Source organism: Haemorhous mexicanus, chromosome 24 (genome assembly GCF_027477595.1).
Source record: "Haemorhous mexicanus isolate bHaeMex1 chromosome 24, bHaeMex1.pri, whole genome shotgun sequence".
Lineage (NCBI taxonomy): Eukaryota > Metazoa > Chordata > Aves > Passeriformes > Fringillidae > Haemorhous > Haemorhous mexicanus.
Genome location: NC_082364.1, coordinates 7,235,318 through 7,257,954, shown reverse-complemented (window position 1 = coordinate 7,257,954; position 22,637 = coordinate 7,235,318). Strand labels below are relative to the sequence as shown.

Below are 22,637 nucleotides of genomic sequence, written 5' to 3'. Positions count from 1 at the left end.
CACTTTAATCTTCACCCTTCCCAGGGAGAGGCACGGCTCTGCTCCTCGTGCTGAGGAAGCAATACCTGGCAGTTATGGATTCGGGGAGTTGATTAAACCTGTACCTTCTGTTAAAGATTCTAGAGAACGATTAAGGCTGTAAGACCTTTAAATCGAAGGAAAAGCTGTTTGTGTGGACAGAGCTCAGCAACCTCAGCGTGGGATTCGCTTTCGGTGGCTCTGCCTACTCAGGGATGAGTAACGTCTCCTCTGGAGCCACCCACAGACCAGGAGCTGAGGAAAACTGCTCTTTAACTGTGACAGGGCAGGAAAAGCCACTGTGCGCCGTGACCCCGCAGACACAGACTCTGAGTGATGCCAGTCTTCATTCCAGGCAGTCTGTAAAATCACAGTAGACGAAGAGCAGGAAAGTGCCAAAGCAGAAATCACACTCACATTTTATGCACCCAGAGAAACCTTCCCGGCAACCACCCTGATCAGGGACTAGGGACAAGCAGCAGGAGCAGGTTACACAGGTTCTGCTCCATCCCAGCACGAGTCACCACAAGCAGCTGCATGGGCCAGGGGTGTCCCAGAGCCCGACTGCTCTGTTCCAGACAGGGATCTGCTCTGCCTCTCACCCTCCAGGTCAGGAATCCTCCTGCAAACCTGGGGAACCACTCACTGCTCCTCCAGACTGCACAGCACAGCAACAAACGAGGGTGGCAAAGGAATGAATCTGCCTGCAGAACCAGAGCTGCTGTCAAGCCAACACCAAGACAACTCTTCCCAAGGCAAGCAGGGGTTTGGCTTCGTTCCTTCCTGCTGAGCCCACCCTGGAAAAGCTGGCTGGCTCTGAGGAGTCCTGACAAACCAAGCGTCCCCCAGCAGCTCCGCCTGACAAAGCTGAGGGCTGATGATGACAAGCGTTGAGGGCTTTGATTGTTGTCAGCAGCTTCCCCAGCACCAGGGAGCCCAGCCAGGCTGTCACAGGAACCATAACAGAGATGGCATCGCTGGGATCTCACGCTACCCCGTCAGCCACAGCCCTGCCCAGCAAGGCAGGCAGAGATCTGGCACTAAGGCTTTGTACAGCTGCTGACCCAAACCAGCCCAGCGTGCTTTCTGCCCAAAACAGCCTGGGAGTGCACGGCAAGGCCTGTCCTCCAACAGCTGAAAACAGCACCTAATTCCACACAGAGGGGGAAAAGCAGCAGCAGTAACCCTTGGGAGCTTCCCTGCTTCCACCAGGCTTCTGACACCATGTCTGCATTAGCCAACAGGAATGAAGACATCAAAGAGGCAATGGGAGCACAAAGAGGTCCAACCATGTTTCCAAGCAAAATAGCTCAGAAAGAGAAAGCAAAACAAACCCAGCTACACCAACAGCTCTCTACATGTGGATATTTCAGGTTCTCATTACTGTGAAACCAGTCAGGATCAGCAGAACAACCTCACAAGCAGACCCCATGGAGCAATGCAGGGTTTCTGTGACCACAGGCACTGCAGCAGTGCAGGTGACCATTCAGGTGCTCTGGAGCAGTGCCAGCATCAAGAACTGGGATGGATGGATGGATGGATGGATGGATGGATGGATGGATGGATGGATGGATGGATGGACGTATGGATGTCCACTTGCACCCAGCCAGCACAAAGGCACTGCATGAAGAGAAGCCTTTGCAGCTGAGCCAGCAGCTCTCTCCCCTGGTTTGACCCAGCTGGACCATTGCAACACCTCTCCCTAGACAGAGGGCAGCTGCTGCCCAGAGTTATCCTGTGCCACACCAGGGCAGTGAGGCAGAAATGGCTTTGGAGACAGTCACCGTGCTTTTCCAAGGTCAGGGATGTATTGGCATCACGGAGCACATCCCAGAGCAGCATCACTGTGATAAATGCATGAAGTGAGAGCGCTCTCTCTGCAGAACTGGGGACAGCTGTGCCTCTGCTCGGCTACAAAACCAGGGCCGTGGGGGCACAGGGAGCCTTTATTTCTGTGTGTTAGCCCAGAGGCTACGCAGAAAGTTCCCTTTCCAGCCCAATTCTCACGGAGCCCGACTTTGCTGCAACCCCAGCTCCAAAGCTGAACACGAGTAATGTTGAAAGTGCTCTGCCAGGGAAGCTGCCAGGCAGCCTCATTTAAAAACAGGGAAGCAGCAACAAGCAGTTCCTCATGCTTGATCCGATTACTCTGATCTCTCTTTTGACGCTGCAGACTCAGACTCGTATTTCTATTGCTGCGCGGGGGGAGAAGGGGAGGGAGGCAGTGTCACTTTGCTGCTTCATATTTCTGTCTTCCTGTCACACTCTGGAGAGGGGATATACACTGCAAGAGCTGACAGGAGCGGGGGTCTGGGGTGCACCCACCTCGCAGACGAGGTGTCACACAGGCCAGTGTGACAGGACCCCAGTGGGCCCCCACCCACAGTACCAGCACTCCCAGACCAGCCTTGCTGGAGCTTGCCCCAGTATGGTCTCATGCTCTCCATGAGAAATTTATCTCTACAAAAGCATTACTGCTCTATTTCTGCACCAAATGTTGAGGTCTCTCAGGTCCAAGAGTCACCACCTTTGGGACTAGCACCCAAGAGCATCCCTGTGAAGGGAAGGCCCCACTGCAGAGGTCCAGCCAGAGAGAGCCCTGCAGGCAGCGTGGGGAATGCAAGGACATTTCCATTCTGGAAGCAGACCTTGGAGGAGATCATAAATCAGATACAGGCTCACTAACTGCTAAAAGAGGACACCACGAGATCAGAGCAGCTTATTCCAGACGTAACCTGAACCCCAGGGTTTATGCACCCAACTCCTCCAGTCTGAGCACAACTCAAAGAGGCAACGTGACCCTGTAGGCAGCCTTGGCTCAGATGGCTCATTGGCATCTCCCTGACCTGCAGGTAGCCATCTCCATCCCCCACAGCTGCCACTGCTCAGCCAAGGGCTCCAGGAAATGGGACATTTCCTAGGGAAGGCTCGAGCCAGGAGTATAACTGCTGAGGGCAAACTTCACAGCTGGGATTGGCAGAGGAGGAGAGTTTCCAACACAACTTTTTCCCACTGCCAAGTGCACACCTGGGCTTTAAAATCTTTTGGCAGTCGTTTACTGTAAAGAGACTATTCCCCCTCCAATGCTGGCACCTGAGTGGAACTGCCACTAAGAGGGGAGGGGGGACCTGGGCTGTGTCATTTGGGCAGGACCAAAGCAAACCCACCACAGCCCTGCCAGCAGGCAGCACCTGCCTATGAGACTGTCAGCAAACCAAGGAGCTGCCAGCACTTCCAGGAACAAAAAAATACCTAAAAAAGCAAATCTAAAGACATTTTCCAGTTAAGCTACAGCCCACAAAAGTTTTCTATCTCTGAGCAAAGAGATGTGCCTAAGTATCTCTTTGATCCTTCAGACTGGAACTTAATGGGGTATCAAATATTCTACTGATTCACCCTGAGAATTTGGTAAGGGCAGAGTCTTTGTAATGCTCAAGTTTTCAAACCACAGAAGAACACAGTAAATTAAAACCACACCACAGGGTAAAAATAGCCAGCCCAGCCCTACAGAGGGACATGGTTGGTCTAAAATAACCAGGAGTGGAGGGCAGCAAATGTCCCTGGTACAACCCAGCCAAGTGCTTTACATGCAGGCAGCCACCAGGCACATACTGCAGGTGAGCATGTGGTGTGGGCTCAGCAATGGCTCCGAGAAAGCCCGAGAAGCAAATCTCCTTGGGGATCTGTATTCCTTGCTGGAATCTGGGATGGGTGAAAGAGACTGACACAAAACTCAGGTTTTCAGAGCCTCATCCAGCAGCATACAGTGGTTTGCAGGGCTCCCCAACACCCAACTCAACACCCTGCAAAGATGTGAGAGCCTGATGCGCAACACAGCAGGAAAACCGAGAGGTTCAACAGGTAATGAGGACAGCACGAAGAAGAAAAACTGTTTCCACAGCAAAAAAGGCTGACAGTGGGCGGGTGGTGGCCATCAGAGGAGTAGCCTGCAGCCACAGTATCGCAGCTGGGGCTCACCCTGCCCTGCAAATTAAAAACTGCAATAACTAAATGCAGCTCGTGGCTGAACCACAAACGCCGGCTCATCTCGGCGGGGCAGGGCAGGCACCGCGCCGGCCGACAGCTCGCTGCGTCCCAGTTAACAGGGCTGAGAGGGAATGAAGCCTCGTGGCACTTCCCTTCCAACCCGCCTGCCACACAGCCAAACCCACCCTTTTCCCCAGCACGCTGCCCCGAAGCGCCTGAGCCCCCGCTGGGCGACCTTCAAAGCATTTGTGGTGGAGCTCCCCAGGAACCGCAGCAGCAGCTGCTCCGCAGCGTGCAATTACAGCCCGGGAAAGAGACTGATTTATGGAACTTAAACAAGTACATACCACTCCTAATTACAACATTCCACCTAGGGTCTCTCCTTCATGGCAGGTTTCCACAGCATCCCTTTATTTAGCGCCGGTGGGTTTGCACCTCACAATGTCCCCCGGAGGAACAAGCAGAACTTATTTTTTTTAACATGTAGCATCCAATTTCACAGTAGACACTGGCTGTGTGTCCAGCTTTGCCTGTGCTCTCAATGCACTGTGTTAAGCATTCACTTCCTGGCTCAGCTCCAGGGAAGGCTGCAGCCTCATGCTCCTCTCCTGGAGCCTGCTCAGATCTGGAGCCGCAGACAGGAACTGAAATGTTTGGATACAGGAGGGAGCCCCTGCTTTCCTGACAGAAGTACCACCAAGTGCCACCAAAACCCAGAGGAGGAACAGGTTGTCAAAACCCCTATACAAAGTCTGACAATAATCCCTAGAAAAACAGCCATTCAAGAGAAACATCCAGAAAACTCTGCCTGCATGCAGGAAGGTGGCTTTGCTTTTTATGAGCAAATGTGTTCTGAGGAGTGCTTGGATTGTCCGTTCAAACAGAGGGTGTATCCAGGCTGGAACACAGGTTTTACTCCGGGTGGCCTCAGCAGATGCAGGGTTAAGGAGCTGACCCATTTTCCAGCCAGCAATAGGGCAGAGAGCTCACCGATGGCACAGGCACGGCCCCACCGGTCCTGGCAGGGCCGGGGCAAGGCTCGCCAAGCGCCCGGCTGACGGAGCCAGCGCTGTTTGATTACAAAGCCTTCTTTATTTACACACCAGGAAAGACAGCGCAAGGCAAACAAAGGCGGCGGCAGCGCAGCATCAGCACAACGGCCGCTGGTATGGCCGGGGTCCCCGGGGAGCACGGCTCTTCTCTGGCCTCTTGTCACCGCAGCCACCTCAGCCACCAACGGCGGCCACCCGTGCCCAGGGACACCGGCAGCGCCCATCCGGCGGCGTCCATCCAACAGAGTCCACCTGGGCATGTCCATCCTGCAGACAGTGCTGACAGCCGCCCCCTCCTCAGAGCGGAGCGCGCACGGAGCAGAGCGATCTCCTCGCCTTCCCATCCTCAGGAGCCTCCTTGGCAGTAGTTTCAAACCAGACTGTCGTGCTTATAAACCTGGGCTCAACTGCCTACACGCAAGACAAATGAGCCCAAGCTGCAACCCAGATGGATCACTTTATTCCCCAGCCCCTTCCCCGCCGGTGTTTGCGTCGCATGCAGAACGCAGCGCGCGTTGCTGAAGGCCGGGGACGAGCAGACTCGCCTCGCTTGCATACAAAGGCTCCTTGGAAACTCACTCTGTGTTTACAAAGGAGCCTGGCTCAGCGCAGCCGCGCTGGGAGCGCTCGCTGCCTTCATGGGGGGCTTCTCCCGGGCCGGTTTGGTGTCGGCAGACACGGAGGCTGCAGCCACAGCCAGCCCTGGCCAGCCCCTCGCAGCTCCGTGCCATGGCCCGGTCACGGCTCCACGCCAACGCCGTCTCCAAACACCTCCTGAGGCTCCTGCTGGAAAGTTGCTCTCCCTGAAGTGCCGAGTGCCAGCGCTGACAGACTCCGAGTTCCAGCCCAGCGCTGCCCAAGCGCCTCAGAGTGAGCCGAGAGCGCTCCTCAGCCCTCGCCCTGCTGCACAGGGGCATCAGGAGCGCCACGAATCGCAGAGCATCGAGAGAGGCTGGAGAGGAACACAGACACACGGATCCACCTGATCGCACAGGCTCATCCCAAACCGAGCCTCGCTGCTGCCTGCTGCCGTTCCAGTCGCCTCGGTGAAGGGAGGCAGCAGAACCCTGAGCCTCACTCTGCATCATGGGGTGCCACCACGGCGGTGACACAGCGCTGGCACCGTTGTGCCTCGGGTGGCAGCCGTGCGGGAGACACAGCGACAGCACTCTGCGCTCAGCACTGACGCTGCTGCCTCACAATAATTCTCTCTTCGAAGAACACTGAGGCTAACACTGTTAGCTTGGAAAAGGGGGAGAATGGGGGGAAAAAAGGAAAAAAAGGTTCTAAACTGTAAGGAAATTTTGCCTAAACGCAGACAGACTGGGATTTTATCCTGCAATTCACAACACAGCACCACAACCACAAAATATCTGTCTTACCACAACCTCAGCTCACGCTGCACAGTGCTTCTCACCCCGGTACTCGGGTCAGGCACAGCCACTGCGAGCCAGCATCCAGCCCTGCTTTAGTTTCCCTTCAGCAGCTCTGCGATCCCAAATCACAGTTCCACCCGCTGGTTGGGCAGCGGCGAACAGGCTGAGCCTGCCGGGGGATCACTCTGGCCTCCAGTTAAAAACTGCTCTTAGAGAATCTGAGGTGAGCAAGACAGCAAAACAAAGGATGAACGCGGCCGTCCAGGAGCCGGGCTCGTATTCCCAACCTGGGAGTTTCTCAGTGCCAGAGTCCCCAGGTCACACCGGCGGGAGACTCACCAGGCAGCGAAAAGCACCGAACACACAAACAGCACCTTGTGACGAGACATCTGAGAAGCTCCAACACAGCGACCGCAGGAAGCCCGGGCGCGGGGGAGCCGGAGCGGAGCGTTTCCCCGGCTCGCAGCGCCAAGAGCCGCCGCGGGGGCTCCTTTCTTTCGCTCTGGCTCCCCGGAACGGGCTCGGGGCCGCGGAGCGCCGGCATCGGGGCCGGGTCGCCCTTCGGGGCTGCCCAGCGCGACCGAGCGCAGGCGGGAGGCGCAGCCCTCGTCGGAGCCGGCGGGCGGGCACCAGCCCCGGCCCCGTTCGCAGGGAGAACAAGCTGAAAACGACCCCGGCGCTCTCCCCTCACCACCACCCCACCAAAAAGGCCGCCCGGGAAGAGCGGGGAAGGCATGGACATGTACACAGGCTGTGAATAAAGCTCTTTGTTCGCCGGGCTGGCGGCCCCTTCGTCCCCCCTTTCCTACGAGCGGGATTCAACAGATCGTTCAATGGCCTCTTGTTCTTCCCAAACATCCCGGACACAGCACCGCTCCTACGGCCGTGTGGCACCGTGCCGCCCCACGGACATACTGGAAACGTGAGCGGCGTTAACGGGGGATGCTCGAACCGAAGCCACCGGACACGAGCGCAGGTCGCTGCTGCGGCTCCCGGCTCGGCGGGGAGCGAAGGCAGGCGGGGTGGGGGGATCGCCCAACGCTCGGGGGACACCGCAGCCCGAGGGTGCCGCGGAGAGAACCCAACCGGCCCCGCTCGGGGGGCCTCGTTTTCCACATTTAACTAGCGCCCATTCCAGCCACAGCGCCCGAACCGGGCGATCGCCCCGAGCGCGCCCAGCTGGGCGGGGGGCGCGGCTGCGGCAGGGGGCACCGGGGGAGAGAGGAGAGGAAGGAGAGAGAGGGGTGGGAAGCGAGGAAGAAGGGAGCGAGAGAGGGAGAGCGAAGCGTCGCGCAAGTTCCACTCAGATTCCAACAGGTTCCCCGCTCCCGCAGAGGTGCAGCATCCCCGCGCCGCCGCAAACACCGGGGGGGCGGAGAGGGGGGAGAAAGAGGGGGCGCGCAATGCAATTAGTTTTTAATTGCGGGGCCACTGATGACCCCCCGGGCAGCGGAGAAGCCGCTTCCATGGAAACCGGCAGCGGCCGCCCGCGCCGCCACGCGCGGGTGAGCCCGCCCGCCGCTCCCGCCGCCGGGGGCGCTTCCCCGGGACCACCGAGCGCTCCGGGCATGGCCCGGAGCGAAGGAGGGCGGGCGGGCTCGCCCCGCACCCGCCGCAACCGGGGGTACCCGAGCGCCGCCGCGATCCCCGAGCGCGCACCCCCTCCGCGCGCCGCCCGCCCCGGTACCGCCCGTCCGCGCGGAGCCCCGTGCGCGGGGGCCGCGTCCTTCCTACCTCGGGGGATGATGGCGGCGGCGCAGAGGAGCAGCAGGAGGAGCGGGAGGAGCCCCGGGGCACCGCCGCCGCTGCCCGCGGGGCCGCTGGGCTGGGCGCGACCCGCCATCGCCGGCACCTGCCTCGCTCTGCCGCCGCCGCGCGCCGCCCGCGGGAGATGGCGCGTCACGGGGCGGGGACACGGCGGCACACCCCGCGCGCCGCCCCGCGCGGAACGGGGGGCGCGGGCGGCACCGAGCGCGGCCGGCCCGACCCCCGGGCGGGCGGGGAGCGCCATGGCGGGGCCGTGCCCCCGCACCGCCGCCCGGCCTGGCCCCGCACCGCCGCCCGGCTCCGCACCGCCGCTCGGCCCCGCACCGTTCCCGGGCCCGCACCGCCCCCGGGCCCCGCACCGCCGCGCCCGACCCGCAGCTTTCACCCCCTTCCCAGCCTTCCCGCTTTCCAGGGTCGTGTGTCCCCCTCCCACCCCACAAAGCATCCTTCTTCCCGCGGTGCACCCTCGCCAGCACTCTCCGTCCCGGCAGTGTCCCCCCAGCATCCCCGCGTTCAGCAGCCTGCAGGTCCCCCCCGTGTCCGTGCCCCCTCTGCCCCGGTGCATCCTCCGGCGGGATCTTGTCCCCCGGCCCAGCCCCGTGCCGCTCCCCGCCGGAGCGGGCCCCGCGCCGCTGGAGGCGGTGTTGAGCCTTGGCGGCTCCGGGGAAGCGGAGAGGCCGGAGCCCACGAGCCCCCCGGCGGCGGCGATCGGGGCTCGGTAACCGCAGTCCGGCAACCAATCCACCTTTTCTGCGGATTTCTCACCCACGCAACGGATTTAAACGGAGCAAATTCACAAATAGAGCCCCGGAACTGCACCCTGCCGTTCCCCCGAGTGCTCAGCTGTACCGTAACACACGGGAAATGGAGCGGCCGGGGTCACCGGGGGATTCATCCCGCCCGGGAAGGGTCCAAGCTTTCCCCCCACCCACGGCACCAGGAATGGAACCATAGAATCGCTTGACAGTGGGTCCATGCAAGCGTTAATGGAGCAAACGCAGAGGATGTCGAATATTCCCAACGTTATTAATTAGGTTATTCCAAGTTAACCTGAGGCAGGTGAATTGTCAGTTCAACTTCATCATCCCAGATTCTGCCAAGCTTGAGGTTAAAACCGCCCAGGGCAAGCACTGAGTCACACTGTGGGGCTGGAGAGAGCTTTCACCCTTTGGAATGTGAAACCAAGCTGGTTTCACACCCAAGAAAACCCAAAATGCTGCTGCCTGGGACTTGGTTTGCACCCCTCCCTGTACCCCCACCTCCCCATGCCACTCTCTGTCTCCAACGATAAGCCCTTCTGCTCCATAGCCATGCCAAACATCTGTTTCCTGCTCAACAAGTAGAGTTTTGGTCCACCGTAGCCATCACAATTCCATAACTAAGCTGCTTCACCCCAGTGAGTGAGAAAGCACTTGTCTTGTGCTGGGACCCCAAATTCGCTCCTCTCCAGGAGGACTCCAGCCCCACCAAGCCCAGCAGAGCAGCTCCACTGGCCGCTGTGCCATCCCACATTGAGGCATCCCGTGGGCCTGTCCCTAAATAGCCAGGGCAGCCCCCTGCAGGATATCACGCACTGCGACCCGCTGCGCTCAGACATCAATGGAGAGACAGCCCCTATTAACTAAACAGGTTTATAATAATTCAAGTATTCTGAGGGTGAGGACAATAAGTAGTAGGAAATACAATTTGCATAATAAATATCAATATCACAACAGCTAAAGCAAACCATGACAAATTATCTGCTGGTAAATGGCTGGGAGATTATAGAATGCAAATTGCAAATCCTGAACTCTAGGAAATGACTGCCCTAACCTCCTGTGGCAGACGGACGGGGACTCGGGCCGGGCTCAAACTGACGATGCTCCTGCTGGAGACGTCTCAGTGCCTTCCATTATGCATCAACTTTAATTTCGAGAGGAAAGCCATTTCCTCTGTCCTGGAAGCTTAGCCTCAGATTATTTGTCACAGAGTGTTTAGCAGTGATGCTGCTGCAGCGCGAGGCCCGCTGGCAGTGATTGAAGGCTGCATTAAATCAAATCACCAGCAGCCAGGGACAGCACGGAGCCGGGAGTGGCACGGGGAGCGTAGGCACAGGGCTGGGGCACGAAGGACCACAGAGACTGACCTGAGCCACGAGCACGGGGGGGTAATCGAGGGTCTTACAGGATGAGGTCACTCCCTGAGTCCTGCTGGCCAAGTGGGCACTCACTCCCAAGACTCACTTGTGCCAGGGATGCTGGAAAGCCCTGTGCCAGCTCTGGAGCAAGGCTTAAGGCTGTGGCCGGGGAAAATCCAAGGGCCAGCAATGCCTGTGGATGCCTCTCCAGAACTCTGCAGCAGGGTGAGAAGAGGAGCCAGGGACAGAGGAGAGCTCCCAGGACGCTGCTCTGAGCTGCCAGCAGTGAGGATTGAAGTGCAGCATCCCCTGAAATCGAGCTGTCCCCAGGTCACCAGCTGCAGCTGTAGCAATGCCCACTCCAAAGATCAGCTTTCCTTGCCTTGACAAGGGTCAGGAGTGGCAGGAATTCCTCCTGGAGCCTCACCCGTGCCACTTGGAGACCCTTCCCATGTGTCATTCTGGCTCCCCCCGCTGAGGCTTAGCACATCTCAAAGACCAGATGGTGTTTTTGCATTTTAAACCAAATAAGCCATTGTTTGTTAATTCAGCCTTTAAATCAGAGCAGAAATGAACTTAAAAATGAGAATTCCAATCTGTGGTATATTTCCAGAGACAGAGCCAAGCCCCACAGTTTCAGACACAGAGAGAAAGGCAGGAGAAGGATCAAGGCGATTTGTGCTCTATCCCTTTGTGACACAGCACAGGACAGTGGCTTGGACATGCTTGGAGTGGCATTTGGAAGCAGGATGAAGCCTTAGATCCATGGATGAGCAGCAGCTGCTGCCAACACACTGGGCCAGGGACTGGAGCAATCCTGGTGCAAGCCAGTGCCAGTTCTGCCACTGCCACTATTGGGAATGGTCTCAGGGGACACAGCATCACCCAACGAGTGGCTAATTACAAATAACTGGCACTAATTACATCCACTGCAGAAGAATTTATGGTAGAAGCCGTTTTTGGATGGGATTACAAAACCCAATGATCAATTAAAATGATCAATTAGTTCCCTTTCCTTGGTTTCACGGATGGACAAAGGGACCCAAAGTGCTGTTCCCTACTTCCCTACGTGTTAGAAAGGAAAAAGGACCCGAAGCCACCCAGGTTTTCCCTCCTAGGAAAGGGTGATCCCACAGAACTCGTGCAGGTACAGCAGAGTTGCCGTTCCTGCACGGCTCTTTGAGCCTCCCATTAAGGGTGCTGCAGAGCCCACACCAAACCTCTTCCCCCACCCTGGCAGTGTTTGTTCTCTCACCATTTTCTGTCAAGAGAAATAAAACAGTTGTCGATCTTGGGGAAAGTGCCAGCTCTGAAATTTTCAAAGAGCTGCATGGAACTTTAGCCACACAATTCACATGAAAGCAGCGCGGGGCTAAATCCTGGTAACTCTTTGAAAATGGAGGAGTTTTGTCACAAGGAGTCTGCAGGAGAAATAATCAAGTTATAGCATTTCGGATTTAATGCCTTGCCTAAAATCCATCTGGGCTGGGTGTGCCGTGTCCCCTCCTCCAGCAGGACCCCCAGTGGGACCACAGAGCTGCTCCTCACACCTGTGCCCAGCCTGGGGAGCCTGGGGACGCCTCTTTAAAGACCAGGTAACAGTGCAAAGTCTAATTTCCAGGCTTTCATGTGCTGTGACAAAGTTGTCGTTGGCCACGCTCTCCCTCTATAAATTCAGGGTTTAGTTACAGCACAAATCGCTCCCAATATATTTTATTTATCTGCCTTCCACTGCAATGAGCAACGAATTTGTTCAAAGTTTCCAGAGGTAAAGAGGAAGCTGAAGCTCAGAGCTGTGCCAAGGGCAGAGGGAATGTGGGGCTCTCCAGCTCCATCAGGGCTGGGAGCTCTGGGCGTGGGTGCCATTCCTGTCACCCAGAGCAGTGGTGTCACCTCTGTTCCACCGGACATGTGCTGGGAACCTGCTTCAATCACCCAATTTTCACACAGAATCTGCACGATCTGCAAATTCACATGGAATCCAGCCCAACACCCACTGGATATTCCCATTAGCCCCTTTCCTGCAGGTGCGGGGGGCTGTTTTAAAATTTTCATTTTTGTTTCTAGAGCCAAAAGATTCCATTTAATTATTTTTGAGCCACGAGTGTGACAATAAAACGCAAAAGTCTTTTGATTTTGGAGCAATCCTATTGAAGATCTGAGGGGCTGTCATCAGTGCAGCATCAGTCTTCATTATCTGATTCTTTTTTCAATTGGCTGAGCTTTACAGAGCACAGGGCTCTTTCAACAGGATGATAAAGGGGTATTTGAAATAAACAGAGAGAGTCCCCAGCCAGCGAGTACCTCGGATTGCTGCGGACTGTGACTTAATGCTAACTCCTGTGAACTCCAGCTTTTTATCTTTTAATAAAAAAGCCATACAGATGGGATTCTTTGCTCAACTAAAACCTTTGTTAAAAAAAAAAAAACACCAAACCCTAAGGAACAACAGATACTAAAAGTATAAAAGTTCTCCCTGAGCAAAGTCTCTTGCATGGATTTATTCAAGACCTCCCAAAAAAAAAGAACATTTCCATGGCACTGATGGCTGATGTGTTGCTGTCCCGGCCCTAAAGACAAGTGGGCTGGCTCCAGCTCTGCTCACACCAAGCTGGGGTGAGAGACACTGCTCTGACTCCCCCCGATATGGGGCAGGGGTGTTTCCACCCCTGGGACACCTGAGTTCACCCAAAAGTCTCATTTTTGCCCCAGATCCAGCCTCGTGTTTTGGCACAAGGGGCTGCTACGACTGTGGCATTTAGTGCCTGATAAGGTGTAGGCTCCAAACACTCATTTTCCTCTCATCTCCAACAAGCACAACCAGAAAGGTTAAAGCTCCCCAGTCTGCTGAAACAAGATGAAATATTTCCAGATGGTTTTAAAGAAACCAGATTATTCCCCAGTGTAAGGGTAAAGCAGGGCCAATCCAGCCAGCCTGGCTCCCCGGCCAGCCCAAGCTTTTTACTGCTGGAGAATGAGGAGTAAGCTATAATTCAGATTTTAATTTTTTTTTTTTTTTTGTTAAACACATATCTAATTGAGAAAGGAAAGGGACAAATCATTTTATGCTCTTGCATCATCCTTCCTGCAGATGAGGATCTAATGCACCCGCGCCATAAACTGCAGGAACTGTGCCCTCTGCATGTTGTCGTGACAAATTTCAAATCAAGAGGGTGCTTGAATGGGATTTATTACAATTGGAAGACAAGAAATGGTAATCTTTATGAGCCAATGACACAGAGCCTTATAATAGGAGAATGAAGTATCATTTTAAATGTAAAGCAAATTAGATTACTGGGGTCAAACCCTTCTACAGAGACATCATGTCTTCAGAGTGCCTCGCACATTTGACATCCTCTTTTCAGGTTTCACATTAGCATTTAAGTGTTTTTTAAGTGTGTTTAATATTCTTATAGGAGAAAAGTGCCTGGAAAAGTCAAGACACTGAGATCACAGGGAGGAGAGGAAGGAAGACATCAAAATAAGTGCCAGGGAAGCCACAGCCCAGTGTGAGGAGGGCTCCAGCACCACCGACACTGGTTCAGCACAGTCCACTCGTGAGCTCAGCCTGTGTCCTGCAGCAGAGCTGGGGTCAGCTCTCCTCACCATCCCAGCACACAGGTTTCAGTGTCAGCATCTGCTGGGAGCAGCCAGGGACTCTCTGGCACTGCCAGCCCAGCCCCACGCTCCAGACAGGCACCACAGCAAATCATTTGGGGTTTTTTGTTTGTTTGTTTTATATAAGCTGCTGAGAGAAAAAAAATCCCCCCTTTTGATCCCATCAAAGGCCTTATCTTCCCCACCACATGATGTCTCATGGGTGTTGTCTGCCTCGCCTAAATTCCCCAAAACCCAGCTCCATCCCACTGGGGCTGTTTGACCCTGGGGTTTGGAAACATCCAAAAGGTGCAGAAGCAGCAATCACTGGTTCCCCAAACGACAGTGCAGGGTTTGAGCCTGATAAAACATTCTGCTCCTCATCTGCACAAAGTGAGCCTCATAAAGTGACCTCTAAGGACACCAGCAAACCCAGTAAGACCATCCACTATAAACACACCGCTACCAGTAAAGGACTGGTTTTCCTTCTGGTACCTCACTGCTGCAAGAGGCAGCAGGTCCTGAGCCAGAGAGTGAGGCTGAGATGATTACACCAATGTGAATAAACACCTGAGCACACAATGCAAAACTGGGGCTGTTCCTCTGATTTCAGAGGTTTCACATCTTAATCATCTGTCAACACCGCACGTACGGAGGAAAGGTCTCCCAGAAGGGATCCAAACTCCGCACATGAAAGGAAGAGCCTTACTTAGCCTAGAGGGAATTTCAAATGAGGTTCAGCATTACTGCAGCTCTCCCTGTCAGGAGCAGTTAGGTTTTCACTGACTCCTTTTGTACCAGCCGGGCTCGCTTTGAAGAATTCGCAAACATCTTCACCTTCAGCTCCCATCTGCGCTCCAGCTCATTCCTGGCGTGTGCTCCAAAGGCACAGCCAGGGCTGGGACCCAGCTGCAGCAGGTGCTGGGCAGCAAACAGGAGTTTACCACTCCTGCCCCAGACAAGCTGGGGGCAAAGACAAGCACTGTAAGTAAGGGGCCAAGACAAACACTGCCGGAGGGTCAGAGGAAAAAGTGGCCGGCCCTGGCCCGCTGCTGGCCAGAGCTGACAGCCCAGGAGCGTTCTTGGTGCTGCTCCAGGACACACAGCAGGGTCACCAACCCCTCAAACCAGAACAAGGAGGCTCTGTTGAGACTCAGTGCTTATCTGTCCTCTCCTTTCCACCTGCCCTCCTTGATGAGGGGCATCCTTCTTGTTCATCACCAGAGACAGGCTGTGGGCATCAGCACAGGCTGGGAGAGAGACAGTGGCTGCCATAGACACACAACAAGCAGGGGAAACCTCAGTGAGCACCTTCCCTGAGGTGAAGTGCAAAGATCTCACAGAGATGCTCACAAAAGGACCCCAAACTTATCTTCTTAAGCAAAAGGCTTTGCCTGACTGGGGATTTGGGAGGCAGAGAGGGGCAGTCCAAATGGACTTTGGGAGATAAAAAGAGAGCTGTGCTTTCCAGTGGGACTGCTGGGCTTGCTGGCCACCAGGCAGGATGCTGCAAACAGCATTTGCAGGTTGCCATTGCAGAGCTCCTGCCATTCCCTGAGCTGGATGGATGAGACCCAGCCGTCCCTGAGCACAGCCACCCTCTGCTCAGCATCTTCCATGTCCTTCCTGCCCTGCTCAGCCCCCAGCAGCACACCAGGCTCTGTGCATGGAGCCATTGTACATAAACACAGCGCACACACACACACACACACGGGGTTTTAAACATGCATCTTAGCCTGGTAATTGCGGGGCTTTTGTAAGCTTGTCTCAACTTGCCGACAGCTACAGAGGAAAACATAATTCGTTAACTCTATGCGAGTATTAAAGAACAAAGCTGGAACTCCCATACAATTATATTTTATCTCAGAGCAAGGTGAAATCATTAGATATTAGTGAAGTGCAGTGGCACAAAAATGATCTGTTAGCGGGGGTTCATTACATTGTATTTCCAGAGCCAGGAAGATCAATGTGTTCATGCATCATGAATTAGTCTCATGCCTTCGTCTTCGCTGCTCTCCGGAAACCCAACATGATCTATCGCCAGCCATACATCATTGTTCCAGCATCGCACAGCCATGACAAAGCCCCAGCTTCCACTTGTCACACTGACCAGCTGCATTTTTCTGCACAAGAGACAAAAAATGTCGAGGAGGAGGAAGAGGGTCATTTCTGGGCCAGGCTCTGCAGTAAATTTCAGCCCTTCAAACCTCTCCGGTTTCTGTAGATCCATCACTTTTATAATCTGTGCCTAAACTTGCTTTCCTTGCTTATATCCAAAGCCTGGAAGAGCTGAGGGAAATGGAAGGAATAAATCCATTAAGGGATTCTGCTGAGCGCCTTCCTGCTGGTGCAAAGCTCTGCCTCCTTGGGTGCATCCTCTGGGCTTGTGTCTGGAGCAGAGGGGTTCCCATCCCTCAATCCATTTGTCCTCTCCCCCTCTGAGCCAATAGGAAAATATCACTTTCCCAAGCACCTGTCAGTGTGAGCTCTCTGGAGGAGCCTCCTCTGCTCTTTCATTGTTCTTCCCTCAGACACCCAGACCAGGAGCTGCTGCCTACACCTTTGCTCACCACCGGCCAGGGCAAAATCCTCTTTTTCCCTGCTGTCTAATCCAGTCAGAAGTTTGAATGTTCCCTTTTCCCTCTTGGCCACAGAAACATCCACGGCTGCACACTGCAATTAATGATGGAGAGACAGGCAGAGAATGGCACTTGCATGGCTTCTCCCACTGCCAGCTCTCACCCTGCCCAGCCCAGAGCAGCTGCAGAGCCCATGACTCTGATGTCACCACCCCAGAGCAGCCCTGAGATGTCACTGTCCCTATTTCACAGGGCACTGAGCTGGGGACCGATGTGTTCAGCCCCACAGAAATTAAGACAACACCTGGGTCTCCACCACCGTTCCCTTCCCTGCTCGTGGGCACCCAGGCAGAGCAGAGGGGCTGTGCCCTGCTCAGCTGGAGGGTGGGTGGGTGGGCAGGAGCTGCCTTGGCACTGCCAGCCTCACCACCCAGCCAGCGCTGCTTCGGGGCACGCAGGGGCCGGGCGGCAGCGTTTGTTTTTTTAAACCCATTGATCAGCACTGTTTGAAACATGACAGTGTGCCAATACTTGCCTTGTTACGTGACAGATGAGTGCGCGGACCCAGGGCTAATGCTGCTCTCGCTCCTTATTATTCACTAATGCTCACAAAGCAGCTGACAGTGGGCTGAGCTCTTTAGGGCAAATCGTTCCTTTCCTGGCCTCGGATGCTTTCAAGGCAATGATTCAGCCATGGCTGGTCCCTCAGACTCCGTTTGGGTTTGTCTGAATACCTGCCCTCCCCACCAGGAGGGAGCTGCCAATCATTCCGTGTCCTCTCCAAGGAATCCTGGAATCACTGAGGTTGGAAAAGAGCCAGGAATATCAAGTCCAACCTGTGCCCCATCCCCACCTTGTCCTCAGCCCAGAGTACGGAGTGCCACATCCTGTCCTTCCTTGGACACCTCCAGGGATGGAGACTCCAAACCTCCCTGGGCAGCCCCTGCCAAGGCCTGACCACCCTTTCCATGGAGAAATTCCTGCTGATGTCCACCCTGAGCCTCCCTGGCCCAGCCTGAGGCCGATCCCGCTCCCCCTGTCCCTGTTCCCTGGGAGCAGAGGCAGAAGGACCCCCCAATCCCCCTTTTCTCCAGGCTGAGCCCCTTTCCAACTCCCTCAGGCAGAATTACTCTCCCAGTCCTCCCCATCACCCATGATCCTGCCCCTGTCCAGCCCTCAGCGGAGCCGGGCAGGGGCTCCTGGCCGGGGCAGCCTCTCTAGCCCTGGCCCTGGCCATGGCTATTGACGGCAGTGAGCAGGGAGCCTTTCAGTGCCTCTTTGTTGGTTTTAAACAATGACTGTTGCCAGAGCTATTTTCGCTTCCTCTCCCCCGCTTGCCCCCTCCATACAGCGCCGGGGTTCTTTTTTTTATTGTATTTTTTTTTTAAATCAATGGGCTCAGATAGTGCCGCACTCAAAGTGACCTTTCGAATCCCAGCCGGAGCCAGGTCAGCTTAAATTGTGCTCTCCGCCCCCGCAGAACATGAAAGCCTTTTCATTCCTGGCTGAAGGGCCGGGGAAGAGCGCGGCTGTTTTGAGGACATCCACTGTGAGCCCGGGCCTGGCATGAACAATAATCGGTGGCTTCCTGCCCTCGGCAGCGCCGCTCCGCCGTGACCGGCACCATTATCTGCTGCATCCTGATTTTTGGCCACCCTATTTCTGCGCTTGGAACGGCAGCTGAGATATCCAGCAGAAATCCTGACACCTGAAAGCACGTGGAAATCCAGACAAACCTGAATGTTGTCTCCACAGGGGGGTTGGCAAGCTTCCCACCGAACATGCCTGGCAGGGAAGCGCAGCTCTGAAAGGCTCCAAGCCTTTGCAGGGCCCGCAATCAGGCAGGTATTTTGTCTGCTGGGGAAACCAGACACCTCACTTTCGTGCCCTCCAGTCCATAATTCTCAGACACACCACTAAATTCTGGCGTCTGCCTCAGCTGCAGCACCACAGAGCAGCGCCCTGTGAGCTACACGAGCCCAATGGATTCCCTGTGCCCCCCTTTCCAGGTGAGATATTCTCCTCCAGCAAAGAGAGGGAGCAGAGCGAGACATGCCGTGCTCAGCGCGGGCAGGAGCAGCTCCTCTCACAGGGAAGCAGGAACAAATTGCTTCTATTTCTTGAAACCTCTTCCCAGGTGTACTTTGCCCTTTCCAGATGGAAAGGGGAGTCAGCTGGGCTCTAACAGCGCTCTGAATTCCCCTCTGTTATGGCACCACAGACAGCCCCTATCAAACACATTCGAGTGCACAGACGCTCCTGAATGGAAATGGCCAAATATGCCTTGCCCAGGACGCTCTCCTTGGGGAGGAATATCTCAGGGCTCTGCTTACCCAGCCCTGTGCTGCCTCTGGCAGCCCAAACACACCCTGTGTGTGACTGCTGCCAGCATCACCTCAGCCCTTCCCTGGAATGCTGTGCCAGGCCAGCTCGTTAGTGCTCCACCATTAACCCAAGGGCCAGAAATGCAGGGAGCACAATGGAAAATGAGCAGTGCTGCACTGATGCAGTTTGGGAAAAGCTGTTTTGTTCTCTACAGTAAGCATCCTGCTCTCCCAGCAGAAATCCATCTTCTGCTGCCTGAAGTGATTTTTTTCTCCATTTTATTTCAAGAAGATGCTCAGCATCTTTCAGCATTTTACTTGAAAGTAAGGACCTCAATGGTCTTTCATACTCAGAGCTTAAATGAGTGGCTTGCTAATTATTTACTTGACCACTTAGGCTTCTAATATCTGCAAACAGGTTTCAATTTTCTCATTATTGGGAATTAGTCAAAAAGACACTGTGTCACTACAAAAAATCAATGGCTTTGATCATATTTCCTTTGCCACTATTGGATGTTTACAATTGAAGCTGTATTAAATTACAATTGGCTTCAGAGGTCCAGATCTTATCTGGGCTGATTTGCTTGGCGAGTGGAGGGGTCGCACAGTTGAACTCAAGACTTGTTGGACTTGCTCCCAGCCAGCTACTGATAAAGAAAACAAATGTTTTAAAGATAGGGAAGGGGTGGGGGAAAAGCTTATCTTCAGCAGGACTGGTGAGTTGTGGGCATTTCCCCAGAGCTTGCCATGGCTCCAGTGAAGAGGAGCTCCTGGAGATGAGGTGGCTGCTGCTGCAGGGTGTCTGTCCCTGGGAGCAGGGGGGGACAAAGCTGGCACCCCTGGAGCTGGGGGTGTTCCATTGGGAAGGTGGTTCCTCGGTCCCTGCACGTCCCACTCCTTGCAGACCCTGACCCCAACAAGGATCCTCCAGGTGGAGCAGAGGCCCCAGCAGCCACCCCCACCTGCCCAGGCCCCCAGGGGTCTGGGGGACCTTCAGTGTGGGAGTCAAAGCAGGGGGTGACCAATGGTCTCGGCCAGGCTCTGGAGTGGCATCACACAGAGATGAAAACCCTGCTCTGGACATTTTATCTGATTCCAAAGCCTCAGGGAACGCAGGCCACAGCACAAGGTGCTACAGGGCTCCATAAATATTTAAAAGAACAAAAAGCAGGCTCGGTTTGACAGGGACCTGGCTCGCTGTGACTCGGCCCTCATCCTCTCCCTTGCCTGGGCTGGGATCCCGGCCACCCTGCGTGTTTGAAATTAATATCCATGACTCTCCTGCCTCCCTGGCAGCACCTTGGCTTCTCAGTGAGTCACAGCAGGCCACCGAGCTGGGACAAAGCCCTGCCTGTGTATCTCACTCACCTCTCCAGCCTTTGTATGTGGCTTTGTCTCCACATGCTTTTGTGTAGAGACATACACGGGCTTCTCTTTCCTCTAGAGCCTCTTCACAGGCTGATTTGGACTGAAGGGTGGAGGAAACAAGCTCGTTTTTCTCGGGCATTGTGTTAAAAATACCTTCACCTCTGCAAGAAGCAGCTGCTGTTCCTCACCGGCATCTTTCTCTTTCAGGCCCTGGTGCCCGTGGTTAAAGGGACAAAAGCACAAGGATAAATTGAAGGGACAGTGCTGCAAGAGAGCTAAATATAAGTGCCCCAAGAGCAGTGTTTCCCAATTTGAGAGTTGTTTGCTGCTGGATTTCTACTCCCCTGACAAAAGGTCCCTTTCACAAGCCTCCGAGAAAGCCAGTGAGCCCTGGGAGCACATGGCTAGAGGGGATGAGGACTGTGGCACACAATGGCTCTTCTCCCAAGTGCCAAAAACCAGACACATTTCACTGCCCACGCCTGGGAATGTGTCTGCACAGCCCTAATGAGGCTCGGTGTGGGCTGGGTGGCCCCGAAAGCGCCCAAGCCGGGAGGAGATGTGATCAGCAAACCTGAAACTTGAGGGATTTTAAGCGCTTTTGACTGGGCATTTTATTCCCGTGTAGCATGCATCCGAGAGATCTATTATGGCTGTCAGGCAAGGCTGGGGCTGCAGAGGAAGAGTTAAGTGATGCCCAGTGACACTTGCTGTAATCAGATTTTCACATTGTTTGAGGAGATACAGTTCCTGAGCTCCCCAGCTGTCCGGCCTCATCACCGAACACATCTCCCAGCGCAGGCGGGACGCAGCTGGCACTGAATTCCTGAGGAGGCCACGGAGCCCAGCACCAGTCTGAGAGGACCAGGACCCTCCCGGGGCAAGGTAGTGCTGTGATGGAAAACCAGGTCACCAGAGCTGCTCCCCTTCCCCTGTGCATCACCTGCCATGGAGCTCCCCATGGAAGTGGGGAATGTTCTCCTCAGTACAGCCAGCAGCTCGCAGGCCAGGCAGGGCATGAGCCCGGCTGCAGCCCTGGCACACACATCTCAGCCATGTTCTGAGGCCAACAATTTGGGAAAAAGCCTCAAATCCCCAAGCCACACACAGGTTACTTGGGTTTTTTCCTTTCTGTCTCCCGGACAAAGAGCTCACTGGAAAACAGGAGCTATAAAAGACAGGTTTGTGACTCAGCATGTGCACACCTCAGAGCTGGAACCCTGAGTGCAGGGTGCTCCACTGAAACTGGAGCCTGGGAGCACTGGGCAGCCCGGGGTGCCTGTGGGGATGGCCAGTGGTGACCAAGCCAGGGACACAAGGCACTGCACAAACACAGCAGTGCAGCCCTGAAAACGAGGGGGGCACACAAAAAGGTGCACGAGTCGCTGGCAATACATCCCTGCTGGTGGTGCAATAAAGTACATAAAGCCCTTATTTTTCTTAATTATTCCTGATATTTCACCTGTCATGTTGTCAGCTTCCTCTGAGAGCAACGATAAATAGTGCTTCTCATCTCACACCCTCAGGGAAAGCTTGCTATTTATTCCTGTGATGGGCAAGACATCATGACTAATTAGGAAAAATGGGAGCCCGCTTGCACCCCAGCAGGAGAGGTGTCCTCAGCAGCTGCTCTGGGGGAGATGGGTGGGTTTGGGCTGGGGACCTTCAGCAGCTGCCCCTGAGGCATTTGGTTGCTGCAGTCTGGGAGAGGGGAAGGGTGGAGAAGGGGTTCCTCCATCCCCCAAGGATTGAAATCACAGAATTAATGGATTTTCCATCAGGTAAGTGGTCCTAAGTGGGCAGATGCATTGTCAGACAGACTGCCCAAGAGTTAAAATATTTAATTATGAAACTGGGGAGTCCCTCCATCCCACTCAGCCCCTCACAGACCCAGGGAGGGTCTCTGCACTCCCGTCACAAACCCCAGGCAGCAGTGCAGTTCTGGGGGAGGGAGGATTTACTCCTTTTCTTCCTCTGCCACCACCCACACTTCCATCAAAACAAGGTCAGGGAGATCACGCTGCAGAAGACAACTCGTGGCAACTGCAAATACTTCAGATTAAAAGTAAGGAAAGTCAAGGCAGAAGTTGCTGTGACCACAGACAAGAACAACATCTCAGATGTGCACTAAGCACCAGAGGCAAGGCACCCTCCTCCCTTTCCTTCTCCCTTCCTCCCCCAGAGGTGGATTCATCCTAATGAATGTCCTAAATGCACACCCAGGGGTGAAACCCTCCTGTAGCTGCAGAGACCAGGCTGGTGCTCACCAGCACCAGTACAGCTCCCTGGGGAGGGGAAGGAGGCCCCCACAGCCCCAGCCAGCCACAGCATCTGCACAGCAGCTGGGAGGGAGCTGGAGGAGCCTGTTCCCAGTGACATGCGGTGAGGGCCGGGCAGAGCTGGAGTCTTTATGTTGGGAAAACTAATGAGCACAAAACTCCTCTTGTCACTGT

General features: G+C 55.0%; 1 protein-coding gene and 1 long non-coding RNA gene across 8 annotated transcripts in view; both read right to left on the bottom strand.

The window, feature by feature from the left end:
* The window catches only part of CADM1 (cell adhesion molecule 1), a 130,399-nt gene extending 122,093 nt beyond the window's left edge, over nt 1-8,306 (bottom strand). For all 7 annotated transcript variants that reach the window (XM_059867013.1, XM_059867015.1, XM_059867014.1 and 4 more), the window contains exon 1: nt 8,168-8,306. In XM_059867013.1, the coding sequence (XP_059722996.1) occupies nt 8,168-8,276 (109 nt within the window). In that variant the 5' untranslated portion in view covers nt 8,277-8,306. The remainder of the gene's footprint in view (nt 1-8,167) is intronic.
* LOC132338105 (uncharacterized) lies at nt 5,078-7,890 on the bottom strand. Its single transcript, XR_009489372.1, has 2 exons — nt 5,637-7,890; nt 5,078-5,468 (listed from the first exon to the last, which is right to left on the bottom strand). It is a non-coding gene; the product is annotated as an uncharacterized LOC132338105 (long non-coding RNA).
* Nucleotides 8,307-22,637: the final 14,331 nt, after the last annotated feature.